Source organism: Crocodylus siamensis, chromosome 6, assembly GCF_052110815.1.
Source record: "Crocodylus siamensis isolate JL-2025a chromosome 6, ASM5211081v1, whole genome shotgun sequence".
NCBI classification, from domain to species: domain Eukaryota; kingdom Metazoa; phylum Chordata; order Crocodylia; family Crocodylidae; genus Crocodylus; species Crocodylus siamensis.
In genome coordinates, this window is record NC_143400.1 from 29468230 (window position 1) to 29487037 (window position 18808).

The window sequence follows — 18808 nt, forward strand, 5'->3', positions numbered from 1 at the left end:
ATCCTTGGCTTGACCCTGGTGACCCCTAGCATTGCCCCCAGTCAGGTGTAGCAGGGGCACAGGGGTTCCCTCAGGGCCATGAGGTACAGCTGGTGGTAGCTCCATTCTGTCGACCCTGGGGCCCTTAGTATTGTGTCCTGTCACCATCCCTCCCTGGGTAGGATTTCTTCAAGAAATTCCTGTACGAGCCACTGCCCGTGGAGTCACACCTGGACCACTGCATGCACGATCATTTCAACGCTGAGATTGTCACCAAGACCATAGAGAACAAGCAGGATGCTGTTGACTACCTGACCTGGACCTTCCTCTACCGTCGCATGACCCAGAACCCCAACTACTACAACCTCCAAGGTGAGTCCTGGAGTGGCAGGGGGTTAGCTCAGGGATAAGCAGTATAAGGGACCAAGGGAGCTAGCTTGAGCAGACAGGCCCTGGCTAGAGAGGGGGCATGCCCATCTCTTCTCAAGCAAATCGCTTTATCAGGAAGCTGAACACACATTTAAAGAGCATTGTGACCAATCAAGGGAAAGGCAAGAGCTTACTCAGGCTTGAAAGGATGGATGGAAGCCAGACCCAGGGAGCTTTGAGCTCTCATTAGTGGCTCAGTGCCCCTGCCAACTTGAGTCTGTCGTTCCTCCTTCCCCCAGGTTTTAAGGTAATGGGTAGAGATCATTCATAACATGTATCTGTCTACATGTGATTGGATGTATGCAAATGAAAGGAGTTAATTTGCCTGCCCCCTTCCCAAGCTAGGTGATGAATAATGGTTTAACTAGGACAGTTTTTCAGAGGTTGGCAGTTAGGTTTTCATGCTTCACAAAGAGTATTCCTAATGGTAGTGCATCTCTGTGTTGCATCTCATGAACTGAGTTGCAGGTCATGAAAGTGTGCGTGTGTATTATGTATATGGATACATATATGCACGCATGTATGTATGGCAAGGTTCTTTGAGTATAGTCGATATCTGATAAAAGAGATCACATCTACTCAAAGAACCTTGCCTGCCTGCGTCCTTAAACCAACACGGCTACAACCAAAAACCCCCAGCACATTATGTACACACACATGCTCGTATGCATACATGTGTTTGTGTAGGTGTATACATACACATAAGCACATATCTAAGTATGTGTATACACGTTACATGTGTATATTTATCACAACTATATATGCACAAGTGATATGCATATGTATGTGTAGGTGTATACATACACAGCTACATATTTACATGCATGTATATGTGTGTGTATGTATGTGTATATACATACACACACACACGGGTCTTTGAGTAGATGTGATATCTTTTATTAGATATCAGTTGGTCTAATAAAAGATACCATATCTACTCAGAGAACTTTGCCATTAGGCCTGTGCAAATAGGGAAGTGTTTGATTTGGATTTGGCCGAGTCGGTGGACAGTGATTCAGTTTGGAGATTTGGATCGCTGTTCCAAATCGATTCAGCCAAATCGGCTTTGGAAGATTCGGCTCTGACTCAGAGAGGTTCAGAGATTCAGCCATTGACTATAATGGAGAATCACTGAAATACCTATAACTCTCATTTTTTGGCTGATTCAAATAAAACTTGCAGGGATGGTAGCCCCTTCTGAGGGCATGAAGCCTGCCAAGTTTCAAGGAGACATAGGTGTAGGGGTTTCTGGGAAACTGCAGCTCAGTCTTGAAAGCAAAGCTTGTGTTGTGTATGTGTGTGTGTTAAGGCATGGGGGTGAAAGCTGCAGGGATGGTGGTCCCTGCTGAGGCCACAAAGCCGGCCAAGTTTCAAGGAGCCAAGTGCAGGGGTTTCTGGGAACCTGCACCTCAAGCTGCTGACAGGCAAAACTTGTGACACGTGTTAAGGCATAGGGGTGTGAAAACTGCGTCCTTCCAGTCAGCTGACCAGGCACAGGTGTTAGGGGTGTTGGTCTAGGGACATGGCACTGGCAGACGAGGTCCTTCGGGTCAATCTGGTATCTTTTAGTAGACCAACTGGATAGTTAGCGAAAGCCAGGACAACGAGTGGTTGTTTTGATTTTATGGAGAGGGGTTTTCCTTGATTGTACCGTGGAGCTAAGTGGCTTATGGTTACTGAAATAAGAATTTTTATAAAAGAATTGAATGCAAGAAATACAGGTGTTGTGTTGGATGTATAAATGATGTGTTACTTGTGGTGTGTGATGGGTTATGCTGTGTTTTTTTTACGTTTATATGTTTGTTATTAAAAAACCCACCAAATAGTTAGAAAAATGTATTTTAGCAAGCTTTTGGGTTGGAAAACCCTTTGTCAGGCTGAGGAATCACCTACAGTTGTGTGTGTGCTGTTCCCGGATGGAAAGAATAGTAAAGAACCCAGCTGGCATGCAATCCAGGCAGGAAAGCCAGTCAGTGAAAATGGAACTAGAGGCATCAGGGGGTGAGGGACAGGCTGGGGGGTTGGGGAAGGAGGATGTAGCAGCACAGGTAAAAGTGCACAAGTACCTGGGGAGTCAGATGTCCAGCAGGTTGTAGTGTATCAGAAGTCTGTACTGAGTTCATAAGTTTCTGTACCTACTACCTAGGAGGCTCTGAAAAATACTTTGTAAATTCAAACAAGCACTGAGCCTAACCTCATCATCAGAACTGAAGCCAACTTCTTACACCCCAAAACACAAAACCTGCCAACCATCTCCAGTACCCCCACAAACTGTGCACCAGAATCTATCCAAGATCAGAATACCCAACTACCTCTGGGGGCACATTTATCACAAAAAAACACCCTGTGTCCAGGCTCTTGAGTCTGATCCTGAGAGGGAATTTACAAGCCACTTTTCACAGATGGGCCTATGAGCTTCTCTTCATCAGCCTCCTAGGTAGTAGGTACAGAAGCTCATGGACTCAATATAGACAGTGGAATTCTGACACTGCAACCTGCCGGACATCTGACTCCCTAAGTACCTCTGCACTTTTACCTGCACTGCTACACCCCTTCTTCCCCCCACCCCAGCCTGTCCCTCGCCCCCTGACACCTCCATTTCCATTTTCACTGACTGCCTTTCTTGCCTGCATTGCATGCCAGCCTCTGTATTCTTTACTATTCCTTCCATCCAGGAACAGCACACAGACACAACAACTTCAAATACTTCCTCAGCCTGACCAAGGGTTTTTCAACCCAAAAGCTGGCATCCCAGGCAGCTAATGTGAGCTCACCTGGAGCCACACAACTCCACTGCAACCAGCAAGCCTCAGGCCTGTCAAAGACATGACAGGTCTGGACTTTCCCCAGCCAGGACTGTGCTCATGGTAGCTGGAGTTTATGGCACCTCCTACTCACTTTTCACCAGGGGGATCCTTGGTCCTGGCATTTCCTGGGGCTGCCGCACCACTAGCAGTCCCACCAGGCCTCCCCAGACCTGGCAGAGTGCAGTTTTAGTGGTCATGGCCAGGACCTGGAGCCTCCTCCATTCTTATAGCCCCAGCCCATACCTTCAAGTTCATCCTAGCACAGAAGCTCAGCAGGGACATGTTTTTTTCCTGCTGGATGCTGATGCAGTGAGTGCCCCCTCCAGCTCTGAGAGTGGGGTGGTTACTGGTGTACAAAAAATAAAACAGAAATAGGTGCTGGCAGAGTGAGGAGGGTAGCACTCACTCCATCTACAGGTGGACCTTGGGGAACCCCAGCAGGAGGAGGTTCACCTTCAAGAGTACCAGCTGCTCCACCAAACCAGAATCCAAGCAGGTGTGGTGGGGTGTCACAGCATCCCTAGTAATGCTAAACACCCTCTCACTTAGAACACTGGTTGGTGGACAGGACAGGTGTTCTTGGGCAACCATGACCAGATCCTGCCACATCTGGCTGCGGCTTGCCCAGCAGGCCAAGGGGTCACAGTCCAGCGACTCCAGATCCCCAGCAAGATAAGTAGCCACTGAAGCCTCAGCCCTACCTGCCCAAGGCTGCGGTCTGATGTGTCTGGATGCCAGCATTGAAGCCATGCCCTTGGCCCACATTGGCAGTGGCTGGCATGGAGGAGACTGGCTGGTGCTGGGAGTGCTGACATGGGAAAGTGGATCCCTCTCTTCCACCTCCCCTCGCCTCTGCCCTTCTGCCTCCCTGACTCAGTTGACCAGTACCTGCATCCAGTGATTGAGGGTTTTGGTGCTGCCAGTGCATATGCTCCCTTTCACCCTTGGGTCGCACATGCCTGCCAGCATGTGAACCATACTGGACCGCAAGGGATCCAGCCATCTCCTGATGCCCTCCTTCAGCCACCTCACCAATGCCTGCATGTCTGGTGACAGCAGCTTGCCCCAGGCAGGAACAGTGATCCCCTGAAACTTCTCCATTTGGTTCTCAAGTTCCCTTGCTACAGGGGATCACCTAGCTAAGGAGGGCATCACCAGCACTGAGGGTCTCAGTGGCCTCAAGGAATGGCTTGAGGACCACCAAGATCTGGGAGATGTATCCCATGCAGCTCTGTTAAGGGGACCACTGATCCCAATCTCCCTGAGCAAGGTCATCTCATGGATGGCCTTCTGTAGCTCCACCAGCCTTTCCAGCATCAGGTATGTGGAGTTCCATTGAGTCTCCACATCTTGCATGGTTTTGTGCTGCAGGATGCTCAGCTCTGCCTGTTTCTCCCACAGCATCTTGCCCCACTTGATGCTGCGGTGGAAGTAGCTTACCACCTTCCTGCATTTGGAAATGAGTTCGGTGGTAGTGACAGCACCATCACCAAGGTGTCCCTGACTATGAGGTGCAGCCTGTGTGCCACACAGCAGATGCCAAAAAAGCTGGCATCACAGACAGCCTTGACTATATTGGCCCTGTTGTCAGTGACCATGAATCCACGGGTGTGCTCACCCTACCCAGTGAGCCACCCCTGCACCATGCAGTTCATGGCCACCATGATCTCCCTTGCTATGTGGACTCATCCATCACCTTGGCTTGAAGGGAGAGTCCACTGACAGCCTTACTGATCACACCAGTGCCCTGTGTGGGAGAGGTAGGCGTGATCTCCACCGCAGCTGCTCCAGACGTTGGAGGTGAAGTGCAAGGCTACCTGTGGCCCTGCCTTGAGCAGCTCCTCCCTCTAGTACTCCGTGCATGTGTCATACAGGGAGGGCACCGTTGTCCTGCTAACGGTGGTGTAGGCAGGCACTTGGTAAGATGGGGCCACGAGCACCGTGAGCCACCTGAACCCTGGCTGCTCAACTAAGGAGAAGAGCTTGCCATCCAGAGCAAGGAGCTGGATCTGGTCCCCTGGTTCCAGATCCAGCTGCTCCTCTGGCAGTGGGAGGCTCACACTGGGAAATGAAATTGGGATGGAGGAGACTGTTATTCTGCTGCTGGTGCCTATTTCTGGAGTTGGGGGACATGGTGCAGGTGCAGGGACACATACTGCTCTCACCTCCTTGCTTCCACTGGCAGCAGAAGCCTCGTGGCTGTGAGGAAAGAGGATGCATCTATGTTTGGGGGGGGATACTTGCAGCTCTAGCTGTCCCCCTACCCCCTCTAGCCCCTCTCCCTCCCCTGCCAGAAGACCTAGCACCTGCCTTTCCAGCACGCTTCATATTAATCTTTCCTGTGCTGGAAAATGTGTCTGTGTGTGTAACTAATAATAAAATATATGTCGTTGTCTTCTCTGATATATGATTGACTGTGTCTGACTTCTGTGTTGTTTTGTTTACTGTTCTGTGTTGCTGTGTAATGTGCCTAAAATATCTATTATCCTCCTCTTCTTCTACGACTCTGTGACTTGTCATGTTAATCTGTATCTGACTGCTGTGTTGTCTGTAATGTAATTGTAAGTATGATTAATAATAATAACTATATATAATTTGATTTCTTCTTCTGTGTCTGACTTCTGTTATGTTAATCTGAATCTGGAACTTCTTCTGTATTCTTCTGTGTTGTGTTTACTGTTTCTTGTGTAACTAAAATAATCTCTTCTTCTATGACTGAGTATCTAACTTCTGTGTTGTGTTAATCTGACTTCTTTCACGTTGTTTTTAGTCTGTATGTAACTAATACTAAAACTAACAATACTAATAACTATATCTAATCTCCTCTATGAATGTGTAACTTCTTATGTATTGTAATAATACCTGACTACCTCTTCTACTATGACGTATGAATGTGTGCTTCCCTGCACAGTGATGGATCACACTGCCAGGGAAAACACAGCTTTCTTTTTAAAAAGTTTGGGGGGAAAAACCCAAGAAGAAATATAAATTGAAATAAATGGATTGGATAGGGATAAGTAGAGGGATTCTAGTTAGTAAGCTAAGCTATATCCAGTCCTTTCCAAGAGCAAAAAGTAGTAGGAGACTGACTAGGAAACCAAGCCAGTCCAGTACTTTTCAGACACTGTTGCTTAGGCAGAAACAGCTCACACAAGGCACAGAAAGACAGAGGCTTATATATACTGTTTGTATGTTCTTCTCTCAGAGCACTATGATTGGAAGGGGACTCGGGGAGAGATCACAGTTACTGGTCAGCTAGAGATGTCAGTCCTTCTCCCCCACCCCCAACTCCCTCTCCCTCTTCTCAGTTTCTGTTGCCCTGAAAGACCACCTCCAAATCTTTTCTGAATCGATTCATAGACTCTGGATTAATTCAGGTTTTTTTTTGCTTCTCCCGATTCAATTTGGATTCAGAGATTTGGCTTCTGAGTCGAGCCAAATCTTCTCCGAATCAAATAGTGGACCGAAGCTTTGCACAGCCCTACTTGCCATACATGTATGTGTAAATACATATATATAATACACACACCCCTCATGCACATGCATGCACGCATACATGCATGTGCATATATTTATGTATACCCACCATTCAAACGTTATATATGTGGGTGTGTACACGCACACAATATGTGTGCATGTGTGTACATGCACATGTATACATTCACATGCATGTGCATATATGTGCACATGGTGGGGGGTGCACACAAGTTGGTTAGTCTAACGGTTGTAAAAGTTCCCTGCTTCCTATTTGACTTCTGGCTGACACAGCCAATGGTGTCTCTGTACTACTCCAGTCAAACACTAAAGTCCTTGGTCCCTGATTTATCTTGGCACAGCCACGGAGCGTGGCCTCGCTAGCTCTCTCTGTATGGGGCTCCCCAGAGCTCTTGGCCACCCTCATGGGATGAAGGCACTTCCACCATGGCCTCCAATGCACTCCTGACTGCAGTTGGCCCTGTCCTCACCATCCCAGCCAAAGATCCTAGCAGGGCTGACTTTCTGTCTGCAGGCGTCTCCCATCGGCATCTCTCGGACCACCTGTCGGAGCTGGTGGAGCAGACACTGAGTGACCTGGAGCAGTCCAAGTGCATCAGTATTGAGGACGAGATGGACGTGGCCCCTCTCAACTTGGGCATGATTGCAGCCTACTACTACATCAACTACACCACCATTGGTAGGGCCTGGGGCTCCATGCCTGCCAGCTATAGGTAGTGGGGTTGGACAGGGGCAGGGTGCATGTGTGGCCTGACCCCCCCCCCACACTCTTTGCCTCCCCCAGAGCTCTTCAGCATGTCACTCAATGCCAAGACCAAGGTGCGGGGCCTGATTGAGATCATCTCCAATGCTGCTGAATATGAAAATATCCCCATCCGACACCACGAGGACAATCTCCTGCGGCAGGTAAGACTTGGGGTGACTGGCATCTGGCCACAGCTGCCTCCCCTAACTGGGTTGGGTTGGGTTGGGTTGAGTTGGGTTGGGGGGAAGTGGGGGGAGGTGGCAGTGTTGGGTGTCATGGGCAGCCTTAGTGGGGGGGGGGGCCTGATAGGAAGCAGTGCTGGGAGCTGTAGGTATGACTCAGCTTCTCAGGAGGGGACGGGGGTGAGGGTAGAGGCTGTGGAGGGCAGGCATGGCCCCATCCCTCCCAGGGGCTCAGCCTGACCTGTTCCCCCCTTTTCCAATGGCAGCTGGCACAGAAGGTCCCGCACAAACTGACCAACCCAAAGTTCAATGACCCCCACGTCAAGACCAACCTGCTGCTGCAGGCCCACCTGTCCCACATGCAGCTGAGTGCCGAGCTGCAATCCGACACCGAGGAGATTCTCAGCAAGGTGCATGTCTGGCTGTGGCTGGCTGTCTGGCAGTGGCTACGTGTGTGGTTGTGGGCTGGGGTTGTCTGGTAGGACCAGGGTGCTGGGGTGGATACAGTGGGGCCAGGCTGGGTGGGAGGGTCCAGCTTGGAGTGGATGCAGAGGGGTTGGGGGGCCAGGATAGTATGAATGGGATTGTGGTGGAGCTAGGCTAAAGTGTATGAACTGGATGCAAGGAGGGGGTCTATTCTTATGTGGATTTGCAGGGGCAGGTGGGGCGGATGGTAGAAGCCAGGACAGCCCAATAGCCCCCACCCTGACCCCTGCTTCCTCCCCTGCCCCTCAGGCCATCCGCCTCATCCAGGCCTGTGTGGATGTGCTGTCCAGTAACGGGTGGCTCAGCCCTGCACTGGCTGCCATGGAGTTGGCGCAGATGGTCACCCAGGCCATGTGGTCCAAAGACTCGTACCTCAAGCAGCTGCCACACTTCACGACTGAGCACATCAAGCGCTGCACAGAGAAGGTGAGAACGTGGGGGAGATGGCTGGGTCCCAGCAGCCATCAGGAGCAGAGCCATGTGTCCTTAATGTTGATGTTGTGGAGCTCACTGAGCAGCTGGGGCTGGGGCTGGGGCTGGGGTGGGCTTGGGCATGGCAAGCTGACCCCCTCCCCCTCCCCCGGGCTGCACGTCTCCTGCAGGGTGTGGAGAGTGTCTTTGACATAATGGAGATGGAGGATGAGGAGCGCAATGCCCTGCTACAGCTCTCAGACGCCCAAATTGCTGACGTGGCCCGCTTCTGCAATCGCTACCCCAACATCGAGTTGTCCTATGAGGTTGTGGAGAAGGACAGCATCCGCAGGTGAGTGTTTTGTTGGGAAGGCTGGGGCAGCGGGTACCACCTCCACTGGAGACAGCCCTAACAGCCATGTCTCTGCCACACAGTGGGGGCCCAGTGGTGGTACTGGTGCAGCTGGAGAGAGAGGAGGAAGTCACAGGACCAGTCATTGCGCCCCTGTTCCCCCAGGTATGTCCAAACTAGATTCTGCTCAGAGCTGGCAATTCCTGGCAGGGGCTGGGACTGCCATAGGGATGAGACCCAGCTCTGGTCCTGTCCTGGGAGCACTACTGACCCTGTGTGGGAGGGTGGGCAACACCTCTCTGTCATGGCAAGGCCTGTTCCAAAGCTGCCCCCTTTGCTCCCATTGTACCTGCAGAAGCGTGAGGAGGGCTGGTGGGTGGTGATCGGTGACTCGAAGTCCAACAGCCTCATCTCTATCAAGCGGCTGACCCTGCAGCAGAAGGCCAAGGTGAGGTGGGCGTTGAGAGCTGGTGAGGTCTGTGATCACCTCGCCCAGGCTGGAAGGTCATGGGGCTGATCCCCAATGTTCCCTCTAAGGTTTAGCGATCTGTGAGCAGTCCTGGCCGGGAGCGTACAGGTGTCTGTGTGCCTGCCCCTCCCTACACCTGCAGCAGCCTGTGGCCGGGTTAGGGTGGGTGGCGAGCAGCCAGACGTGAAGCCAGTGGCAGGGAGAGTGTTGGTGCCCCCTTGCTACAGCACTGGGCATCCCCCCACCCCAGGCCCCCTACTGCCGCACCCTGCCCCCCCATCAGTACACCTTTGTGTGCGGCGTTAAAAAATTATTGCACAGCATGATCTTTTATTGTGTGCAGCTTAGAGGGATGCTGCTGATACCCCCTAAGCTGTGGAGCTGAAGTCTAGATGCAACTGTGGCTGACCTTGGTTTGGTGGAGGACCTGGGTCTACACCCCAGGCCAGAACCCTGGAGCTTGGGGTACCTGGCAGAGTCCAGCTGCTGACTGGGAAAGGGGGTGGGAGGTGATGACCCCCTTTGGGCCTGTGGAAAGGGAAGCAGGATAAACTGTAGCCTGAGGCAGCCACATCTCTGTGGCCAGGAGCCAGGGACAGCAGCCTGGCTCCATGTCCAGTGCACCGCAGCACCCCCACCTGCTCAGCTGCTGTGTTCCCATGCAGGTGAAGCTGGATTTTGTGGCCCCAGCCACAGGCACCCACAATTACACACTGTACTTCATGAGTGATGCCTACATGGGCTGCGACCAGGAATACAAGTTCAGCGTGGACGTGAAGGAAGCTGAGAGCGACAGTGACTCTGACTAGCCCTGGACTCTTGCCGTGGACATAGCCAGCAACAGTACCTGGCTGAAGGCTACAGTGGGCCAAAGGGAATGAGGTGCACACATCAGGGTGTCCTGTGCTGTGGGTGCCTGCTCTAGAACTGTGAACCTCTGTGCTGGCAGCTAGGCCCAGCCACAAGTAACTAGGCCTGTAGCCGTTCTTGTGCCGCTCGTGTCTGCGTTCCCTCTCCTGGGTTTTAGTTGATGCTTTTGTACAGTGTGTAGTTTCTTTACCTGGGAGGCAAATCGGACTTGCCCGAGCCTCAATAAAGCTGTTGAACCACTTTGGGGCTCTGGCAGGCTGAGGGGTGAGTAGGGTTGGGCTGGGGTGGGATCAGGGATTATGGCATGGCCTGGATGGAGTCTGTCCTACCTCAGTGGCACTCCCAGGCTTGGTCCACCTAGCTCTTCCATGGCAGGCACCTGTGGGCTGCTTCTCTGAAGCATCTTCTCCTGTCCTGTTGCTTCACCTGCTCTTCTAGCTGGAGCCAAGAGCAAACCTCTGCACTCTCCATCCAGCCAAGCTTGGAGGGGGAGTGAAACCAGGGTCAAAAAGATGAATGAGAACGAACTCGTTGCTATGATAAACCAGGAAATAGGTGAGGCGCAGAGCTTTTGGTGTGTGACCATCTGTTGGGGTGTAGCATGCAGTGGTGGTATGAAGTCAACTAGAAGGCCATGGTATAGCTTGTGATAGTTAAGATGGATAGATGAGAAAAGATAGGAATATAAACAGGTATCTCTAAATCTGTATCTCCACCTACATCTATATAGCTACCTCTGTCTATCTATGTATCTGTATCTCTTGTCTCTAGTTACATCTATGTATTGATCTAATCTATATATATATTTAATATATCTCTATATCAGTCTTGTTCTGTTTATCCCTATTTCTATAGATACCCATCTATATTTATCACAAATTATACACCATGCCTTCTGTTTGACTTTGACCAATATATGTGCCTTTCACAGTATCTGATGAAGGGAGCTTCTGCTCATGAAAGCTTGCAATCTACAGTCTTCTTTGCTTATTCTTTAAGGTGCAGATTTACCCTGCATTCCATCTTCTGTTGGATGGAGTGCACAGTTTGGGACAGCATCAGTTGGGTTTTCCAGTCCCAGGCACCCGTCAGGTCTAAGGAGGCATAACTAGAGCTAGAAACAGGCTTCAGGGCGGTGAAATGGGAGCAGACATTTCCAGGTGTAAAAAAAGCCAGGAAAATTGCAACAGAAAGGAGAACTCAATGACTGGACTGTCAAGGCTGCTGAAGAAGGGAGAGAATCATTCATACCAGTGGAGTGAAGAGAGATTAGCAGGAATCAGAATTCTGTGCTTACAAAGCCTGAGAACACATGTTCACAAGCAGCACACTAAAAAACAAGGACTGACCACGGACACTGAGCTCATAGCTCTCACAATCTCCTGGATTCCTGCTACTTCCTTTGTTCCGTAGCTCTTAACCTCCCTCTCCTCTTTTAACAGTCTTGATTTTCTGCCAGTCAAGCTAACCTTTCTTCTGCAGCTTTTCCTCCTCTAAGCTACTCCTGGCCATGTGCTTTTTCTGATTTCACACCCTAGTTTTGTTTAAGCCTCAGCTGTCTCCACTTCTTCCTAACCTGGGAAGAAACGGCTGGTTATTGATGGCCAAAAGCTATGCTAACTGTGCCATCAGTCCAGCTAACAATGACTCTAAAACCCTGGTGTCTTGACTACAACCCTGGCTAGAGTTGTAGGGAAGGAAGATGAAAAAGCAAGATGGGAGCAAGGGCTGTAGAGATGGAAGGAATCCTAATGGTTCTGACTCATGACAGAATTACCCCTAGTGTGGAACGGCAGCAGCAGTCAAATAACTGCAGGTCTATGAAGTACTGGGTGTGAAAGCAGCTAAGGCTGGGTAAAGGTGATGGCTGGTTGTTCATGTCTGTGGTGTTTTCACACATCTCCCTCTGCCAGGAAAGCAGAAGCCAGACCCCTAAAAGCCACCCTGCTTGAATAGGAGAGGAGTGGACCACCTTGGCTATGCACCCACAGCAGTGATACTGAGCCCAGTCCAACTGCCTGGTTTAGATCCTGGCTCAGCACATGAAAGCAGACAGCTGGGTGATCCCTCCCTGCCCACCCATGAGGGGTGAGTGAGCCTTGCTGATCCCAACTGCTAACAAAGCTGGTCCATGGCAAGGGGAGGGTGCTAAGGCTGAGGCTTCCTGGACTAAGGCAGGGCAGCTCATTAGCAAGGCTACTAATGGGAAAAGGCCTGGCTTAAAAGGAGAGGGAAAATGAAGGCCTCAGTCAGCAGCTGCCCTGAGTTTGATAGCACTGACGGCTCCAGTGCCAAGCATCTTCTGGGGCTTGGACCTTGGGCCCCCAGCCAGGCTGTTGGCTGCCTCTGAGGCAGCTACATTAAACCCAAATCCAGACCTGGCTTGGTGCCACCAGCTCCCAGCAGCCTCTTCCCCTACCCCTATGCTGCTGGCTGGGCTGTGTTTTTGGGGGGCTTCCATCTATGGACCCTCCAAGTGCTCACCACAGCATCTTGTACCCCCTGGACCAGGGCAAGGCATAAAGCAGAGGCCAGACCAGATGTGGGAGGCTTTTTATTGTGGCCTGGCTCCATTTGATGAGGGCAACAGCTGCAGCAAAGGGAGCTACACTACCGCTGCTGCCCACAACCGAGGTAACTTGAGGCCCCTTCAAGGGGCAGAGAACCCAATCCCTTCCTGTGCCACTGTCCTCTGACTGCATCTGCCATGCTTCCTGTTGCCCCAGCCTGGAGCGCGGGGGGGGGGGGGAGACAGCTAGTGGCAGGATCTGCAAGCTCAGAGCAGCAAGCTGAGAGGTCTCAGCAGCACTCAGGGCGCTGGTACCTCCAGAAGGCCACCTCCCCATCGTCACTGCAGCTGGCCAGCAGCCCCGGCTCAGCAGGGTTCCAGGCCACACAGTTGACATCTTGGGCATGGGCTCGGGACATGTGGGCCGTCAGGGCAAAGGTGGGATGCTGTGGCTCTGCCAGCGGCTCCTCCTCGAAGACACGGATGGCATCATCTCCACAGGCTGTGGCCAGTGCACCAGTCAAGCGGCACCTGTGGGAAAAGGAGCTGGTGCCATGGGGATTGCCAGGTAACTCCCACTTGCCCCCCCTCAAGTGTTACACCCTTCCCAATCTGCTGCTCTGCTTTCCACCCCCTGCCAGAAGTTAGCTAAAGGAAAGCCTTCCTCCAGACAGATGGGGGTGGTACAGGGAAGTCGGTTTCTCCTGGTTCTAAAAGCATTCAGGGCTCAATGGGAACAGCTGCCCATGGCTCAACGTCCCCGGCTCTCATGCTAAAGGGGAAAGGAGAGCCTAGAACCACTTGTGGCCCCAACCTTAGTTCTCTCCCTCCAGGACCAACTCACCAGGCCACATCATAGATGGTACGGGTGTGGTAACCAGAGAGAGTGCAGATGCAGTTCCAGCTGGGCTCTGTACTGCTACAGGCCACCCCTATGAGGCAGGAGAAACAGTCAGGATGGGGAGCTGCTGCCCCAGACATAGCACTGGAGGCCACCCAGGGCTTCAGTGCACCAGGCTGATCTGGAAACTAGCAGCTCCCAGCATCCCCCTGCTTACAGCACAACACAGCTGGGAGACGGGTATAGCCCTGTCGGTGCCATCTAGCCACCCCAACGGAGCAGAGCTGGTGCTGGCCTTGTCACACCCTCACCAGCCCTTAGAGCGGAGATGAGCCAGCCAGACTCCTGGGTCATTGTCACTGCCCTACCCCCCAGCCCGTACCTGGCTCACCCTGCTCGTCACTGCTCCAAATGCGCACGGTGCGGTCATCGCTGCAGGACGCAAGTCGCCGACCAGCCCCATCAAAGGCCAGGCCCCACACAGTAGACTCATGGCCTTCCAGTGTGGTAAAGCACACCCAGTCATCCTCCTCCTCACGGTACAGCTTCACAGTGTCATCATAGCTAGCCGAGGCCAGGAGCTGGCAGGCGAGGGTGAGGCTGGGGTCTCAGGTGGGTTGTTTCTACCCAGTGGCCGGGAGGGGGAAGGGGGGAATATCTAGGGGACAGGGTGCAATCCAGCCAGTTTGGACCCCTGCCCCCCTGCCCAGAAGGCAGAGGCTGAAACCCCCTGGGGTAGCCAACCAGGTTCTCACCTCCTGGCTAGGATGCCAGACCACATGCTTGACGTCCTGCGTGTGAGAGTTGAGGACACTCACACACTCGTACTCATCCTCTTCATCCACTGCCAGAGAGAACAGGGTTAGCTGGGGGACTGTGATGTAGCCAGAGGCCCCTTCCCTCCTACTGCCACCACCACCACGCCCCAGCCTCTCTCACCTTCCCAGATCCACACACTCTTGTCGCGGCTGCAGGTGGCCAGCAGGCTGCCGGATGGGGACCAGGCCACCGACTTTACCTCATTCTCATGGCCTTCCAGCGTGGTCACGCACTGTCGGGGAGAAGCAGTTAACACCAGCCCCCAGCAGGGAGTAGGTTGCAAAAAAGCTTGGCTACAGGTGGCCAGAGCTGGAGCCAGGGGCAAGGCCAGGCACTCTCAAGGCAGCTGTTTTCTTCTTTTTCTTCTGTCTTCCTCTTGCTCAGACCTAGCCATGGAGCCTGTACTCGGTCCACCAAAGGTAGGAGCAGTAGTCTTGGCTCCCCAAAGCCAGTTCTTCCTGCCCTACACTGCCAAAGGCTTGACTTTCTGCCCCTATTCTGCTGCCCCCACTTAGTACCCAAGATTCATACCCTTCCTTACATACACCTGCTGGCCCTGAACATGTGGGACATAGCAACCGGACTCAAGCTGATGGCAGGGAACAAGATGAGCCTGAGGAAGGTGGGGCCAAGCAGGGGCAGTTTTCAGGCAGCCTGATCACCCCTGGGAGCAAGGTGCGGTACACAGCTGGGGTGCCTGGCTGCACTGGGGCAAGGTATCCCCAGTGGAGGAGGGGAAGAAGGGCTGGTTCTCTGCCCCACCTCACCTCAAAGCCATCGGGCGTCTTTTTCCAGATGCAGGTGGTGGCATCAAAGCTGGCTGAAGCCAGGTAGCTGCCACACAGCGACCAGGCCACCTTCCGCACTGTGCGCTGGTGCCCTTCACCCAGCACTGCCTGGCAGACCCAGTTCTCACCTGCAAGGAACCACATGTCACACTGGGGCCATGCCCCACTCCCCATGTGAGCTTCCCAAAAAGTGTGTTGTAAATAAGACAATATGGCAGTGGTGCTATTCCAAGTGTCCCTCCGCAGTGCTGCCCTCAGTCCCCTACACACAAGGTGCATTATCCTGTTCTCAGGGGTGTATAGCTGAGACATTACTAGGGATCCAGGTTTTCTGTTTTCCATGGAAAAACAGAGAAAATGACAGATTTCCCATTTTTTCATAGATGCTAGGGTCAGAAGGGACCTCAACGGATCATTGAGTCCGACCCCCTGCCTAGGCAGAAAAGAGTGCTGGGGTCAGATGACCCCAGCCAGATGCCTATCCAGCTTTCTTTTTATCAGAGAAAAAACAGATTTTCCCTTTTAGAAGGGAAACCCATGGATTTCCCCCTTTTTCAAAGAGCTCTGCAGGCTGGCTGAGTTCTAGCCTACAAGAGCTGTTTGCAAAATGCAGCCCGGGGGGAGTGCCCAGCCAGCTGCAAATCGCCCCCCTCCCCAGCTTCGTCAGCCCCCAACCACCTTAGGCATTCCCTGGCCGGGATGGGGGGGTTGCAGCCGACTGAGCCCTGCAGCTGGGAGCAGGGAGACTGCAACCCCTCCTGCCTGGCCAGCTGCAAACCCTGGGTCACAAATGCTGCGCTCCGCACCCTGCTGCCCTCTCCCAGGCCCTCCAGAGTGCAGTGTGTGCGACTGGTGCGGCAGGGCACAACGGGGCCATACAGGAAAGCTGCTTGCTGCTGTGAGCTCTGTGCTGCCCTGGCCATGGTTCCCCTCATGCTGCTCTCACCTGCTGGGCGAAGTGTGGCCAGGGCAGCGCAGATCTAAGAGCAGCAGGCAGCTTTTTTGTGCGTCCCATCTGTGCGCTGCCATGCCAGGTTGCACATGATGCATGCCAGAGGGTCTGGGGGAGGGCAGCACAAGCCCACAGAGCATGTCCGTCCTGCCTCCCACATAGATCTGGGGGTGGGACATGGGTCCCTCTTTGCCCCCCAAGAGTGCACACTGCTGCCAGAGCTGGCCGTGCCCAAGCCCGCAGCAGGCAGACAGCAGGGGGGAGCCAGCTCCTGCTCCTGCTGCAGCAGCTGCTGCCTTCCATTGAGGGCAGAGGGGCTGTGGGTAGGGGGAAGGGTCACACGTAGAACTGAAGGCTGTGGAGGAGTGAGGGACACAAGCAGGGCTGTGGGGAGCATTTAATTTTTATCAGAGAATTTGTGATTTTTTTTTATCACGGAAAACCAGGATCCCTGGACACTACAGTAACAACATCATGCTACTTATCCTTTCCTCCCATACACAAGATGTCATCTCAGGCCAGGGGGTGTGTAAGTGAGGAGGTGATACTTGTCACGGTGCCACTACCATAATGGGGCCTATCCAACAAAGACAGGTAAGTCATTATGGTAGTGGCACCATGACAAGTGTCCCTATGCAACATTGCCCCCACTTCCCTACATGCACCATCATATTCTAGGCAGTGTATAAGTGAGGCATTACGGTAGCAGCGCCATGCTATGTGCCCGATGCAGAGCTGCCTCCACCCCGCCATAATAGTAGCACATTGTGTTCTTCTGGCAGGCGCAGAGCTGAGACATTTCTTAGTTTCATAGTTGGTAGGGTTGGAAGGGACCTAAGCAGATCATCAAGTCCGACCCCCTGCCATGGCAGGAAAGAGTACTGGGGTTAAATGACCCCAGCAAGGTGTTCATCCAGCCTCCTCTTAAAGACCCCCAGGGTAGGAGCCTGCACCACTCCTCTTGGAAGTTGGTTCCAGATCCTAGCCGCCCTGACTGTGAAGTAGCACCTCCTGATGTCTAGCCTGAATCCACCCTCTGCCAGCTTGTGACCATTATTTCTAGTCACTCCTGGTAGTGCTCGGGGGAACAGTGACTCCCCCAGTGCCTGCTGGTCCCCCCTGACTAGTTTGTAACAGGCCACTAGATCTCCCGTCGGCCTTCTCTTGTGGAGGCTGAACAGGTTCAGGTCCTGTAGCCTCTCCTCGTAGGGCCTGCCCTGCTGCCCCCTGATCGTGCAAGTGGCCCTCCTCTGGACCCTCTCCATGTTGTCCACATCCCTCCTGAAGTGCGGTGCCCAGAACTGGAAGCAGTACTCCAGCTGCGGCCTGACCAGTGCCGCATAGAGGGGGAGTGTCACCTCCCTGGACCTGCTCGAGATGCATCTGTGGATGCATGACAAGGTACGGTTGGCCTTCCTGACTGCATCCCCACACTGCCGGCCCATGTTCATCTTGGCATCAGCGATGACTCCAAGATCCTTCTCTACCTCTGCACTGATGAGAAGGGAGTTCCCCAGCCTGTAGGTATGGTGCCGGTTCTTCCTCCCCAGGTGCAGCACCCTGCACTTGCCAGTGCTAAAACCCATCCTGTTCTCGTCTGCCCAGCCCTGTAACCTGTCTAGGTCCGATTGCAGCCTATTCCTCCCTTCCAGCGTCCTCACTTCTCCCCACATCTTAGTGTCATCTGCAAATTTGAACATGGTGCTTTTTACCTCCTCATCCAAGTCACTGATGAAGATGTTGAACAGTGTGGGCCCGAGGACCGAGCCCCAGGGGACCCCACTGCCCACATCCCTCCACGTCGAATAAGACCCGTTCACCACCCCTCTCTGGGTGCGGCCCTCCAACCAGTTAGGGACCCATTTGACTGTGTGGGTGTTGACACCATAGTCCCCCAGTTTCTTAATGAGAATAGGTGAGAGACAGTGTCAAAGGCCTTCCTAAAGTTCAGAAAGACTACATCCACTGCAACACCTGCGTCTAAGGATTTTGTGACCTAGTCATAGAAGGCCACCAGGTTGGTCTGACATTATGGCAGCACCATGAAAAGCACCCCCTACGCAATGCTGTCCCCACTCCCCCTGGCACAAGGCACCTTACCTTATTCTGTGGGGTACGAAGATGAGAAAATACAGTAGCAACACCATGTGTTGCCACCCCCCATGTTATCTTATTGAGTGTATAGATGGGAAAATACTGTAATGATGCCATGGTGTACATCCCCTCCCCCCACACGTGTGTGTGCACTGTCTTGTGGGAGATGCTTAGGCAAATATAGTAATGACATCACATACTGAGTTAATTAGAGGGGACGTGTAGGTGGGTAAATACAGCACACCGTGTACTCTATGCCGCGCAATATGGTACCGCGCCCCGCCCCGCTCACCCTGGCGACCCCAGACGCGCACGCTGCGGTCGCCGCCGCACGAGGCGAGTAGGGCCCCACTCGGGCTCCAGGCCACGAACCAGCAGCGCGAGTCCGGGTGCGCGGCCAGGCGGCAGCTCAGCGTCAGCGCTGCCATACCACTCCCGTCCGCCGACCCCGCGCGCATGCGCCGCGCCGCCCTTCCCGCCTGGCGCAGTGGTGGGCAACGGGCGCTCACGGCCGCCAATAGCGGAGCGCTGTCTCAGGAGAGGGCGTATCTCAAAGTCATGGTGTCACGGCGCCGGCCGT

The 18808-nt window shown here is 53.2% G+C and overlaps 2 protein-coding genes across 3 annotated transcripts in view; one reads left to right on the forward strand and one right to left on the reverse strand.

The window, feature by feature from the left end:
* SNRNP200 (small nuclear ribonucleoprotein U5 subunit 200) overlaps positions 1-10465 on the forward strand; it is a 45629-nt gene extending 35164 nt beyond the window's left edge. Inside the window, exons 37-45 of the mRNA XM_090055340.1 lie at positions 162-351; positions 7225-7389; positions 7495-7616; positions 7904-8047; positions 8373-8549; positions 8726-8886; positions 8970-9051; positions 9242-9334; positions 10021-10465. Of these exons, the coding sequence (XP_089911466.1) occupies positions 162-351; positions 7225-7389; positions 7495-7616; positions 7904-8047; positions 8373-8549; positions 8726-8886; positions 8970-9051; positions 9242-9334; positions 10021-10164 (1278 nt within the window). The 3' untranslated portion in view covers positions 10165-10465. The remainder of the gene's footprint in view (positions 1-161; positions 352-7224; positions 7390-7494; positions 7617-7903; positions 8048-8372; positions 8550-8725; positions 8887-8969; positions 9052-9241; positions 9335-10020) is intronic.
* Positions 10466-12766: 2301 nt separating this feature from the next.
* CIAO1 (cytosolic iron-sulfur assembly component 1) lies at positions 12767-18794 on the reverse strand. Of its 2 annotated transcripts, none has more exons than XM_090053196.1 (7): positions 18521-18794; positions 15162-15310; positions 14515-14626; positions 14331-14419; positions 13967-14156; positions 13579-13666; positions 12767-13265 (listed from the first exon to the last, which is right to left on the reverse strand). In XM_090053196.1, the coding sequence occupies exons 1-7, from the start codon at positions 18684-18686 to the stop codon at positions 13025-13027; spliced, it is 1035 nt and encodes a 344-aa protein (XP_089909322.1). In that variant the 5' UTR covers positions 18687-18794; the 3' UTR covers positions 12767-13024. The 2 variants fall into 2 exon arrangements, with proteins under 2 accessions (XP_089909322.1, XP_089909321.1); XM_090053195.1 differs by having other exon boundaries at positions 13958-14156.
* Between the last annotated feature and the right edge of the window lie 14 nt (positions 18795-18808).

Excerpts from the sequence above, each read along its gene's own strand:
- CIAO1 (XM_090053195.1), bottom strand. The coding sequence starts at position 18,686 with ATGCGCGCGGGGTCGGCGGACGGGAGTGGTATGGCAGCGCTGACGCTG. Across the intron at positions 15,311-18,520 it reads GCGCGTCTGGGGTCGCCAGG|GTGAGAACTGGGTCTGCCAG; the intron begins GTGAGCGGGGCG and ends GGTTCCTTGCAG. Across the intron at positions 13,667-13,957 it reads TGACGAGCAGGGTGAGCCAG|GGGTGGCCTGTAGCAGTACA; the intron begins GTACGGGCTGGG and ends CCTGCCTCATAG.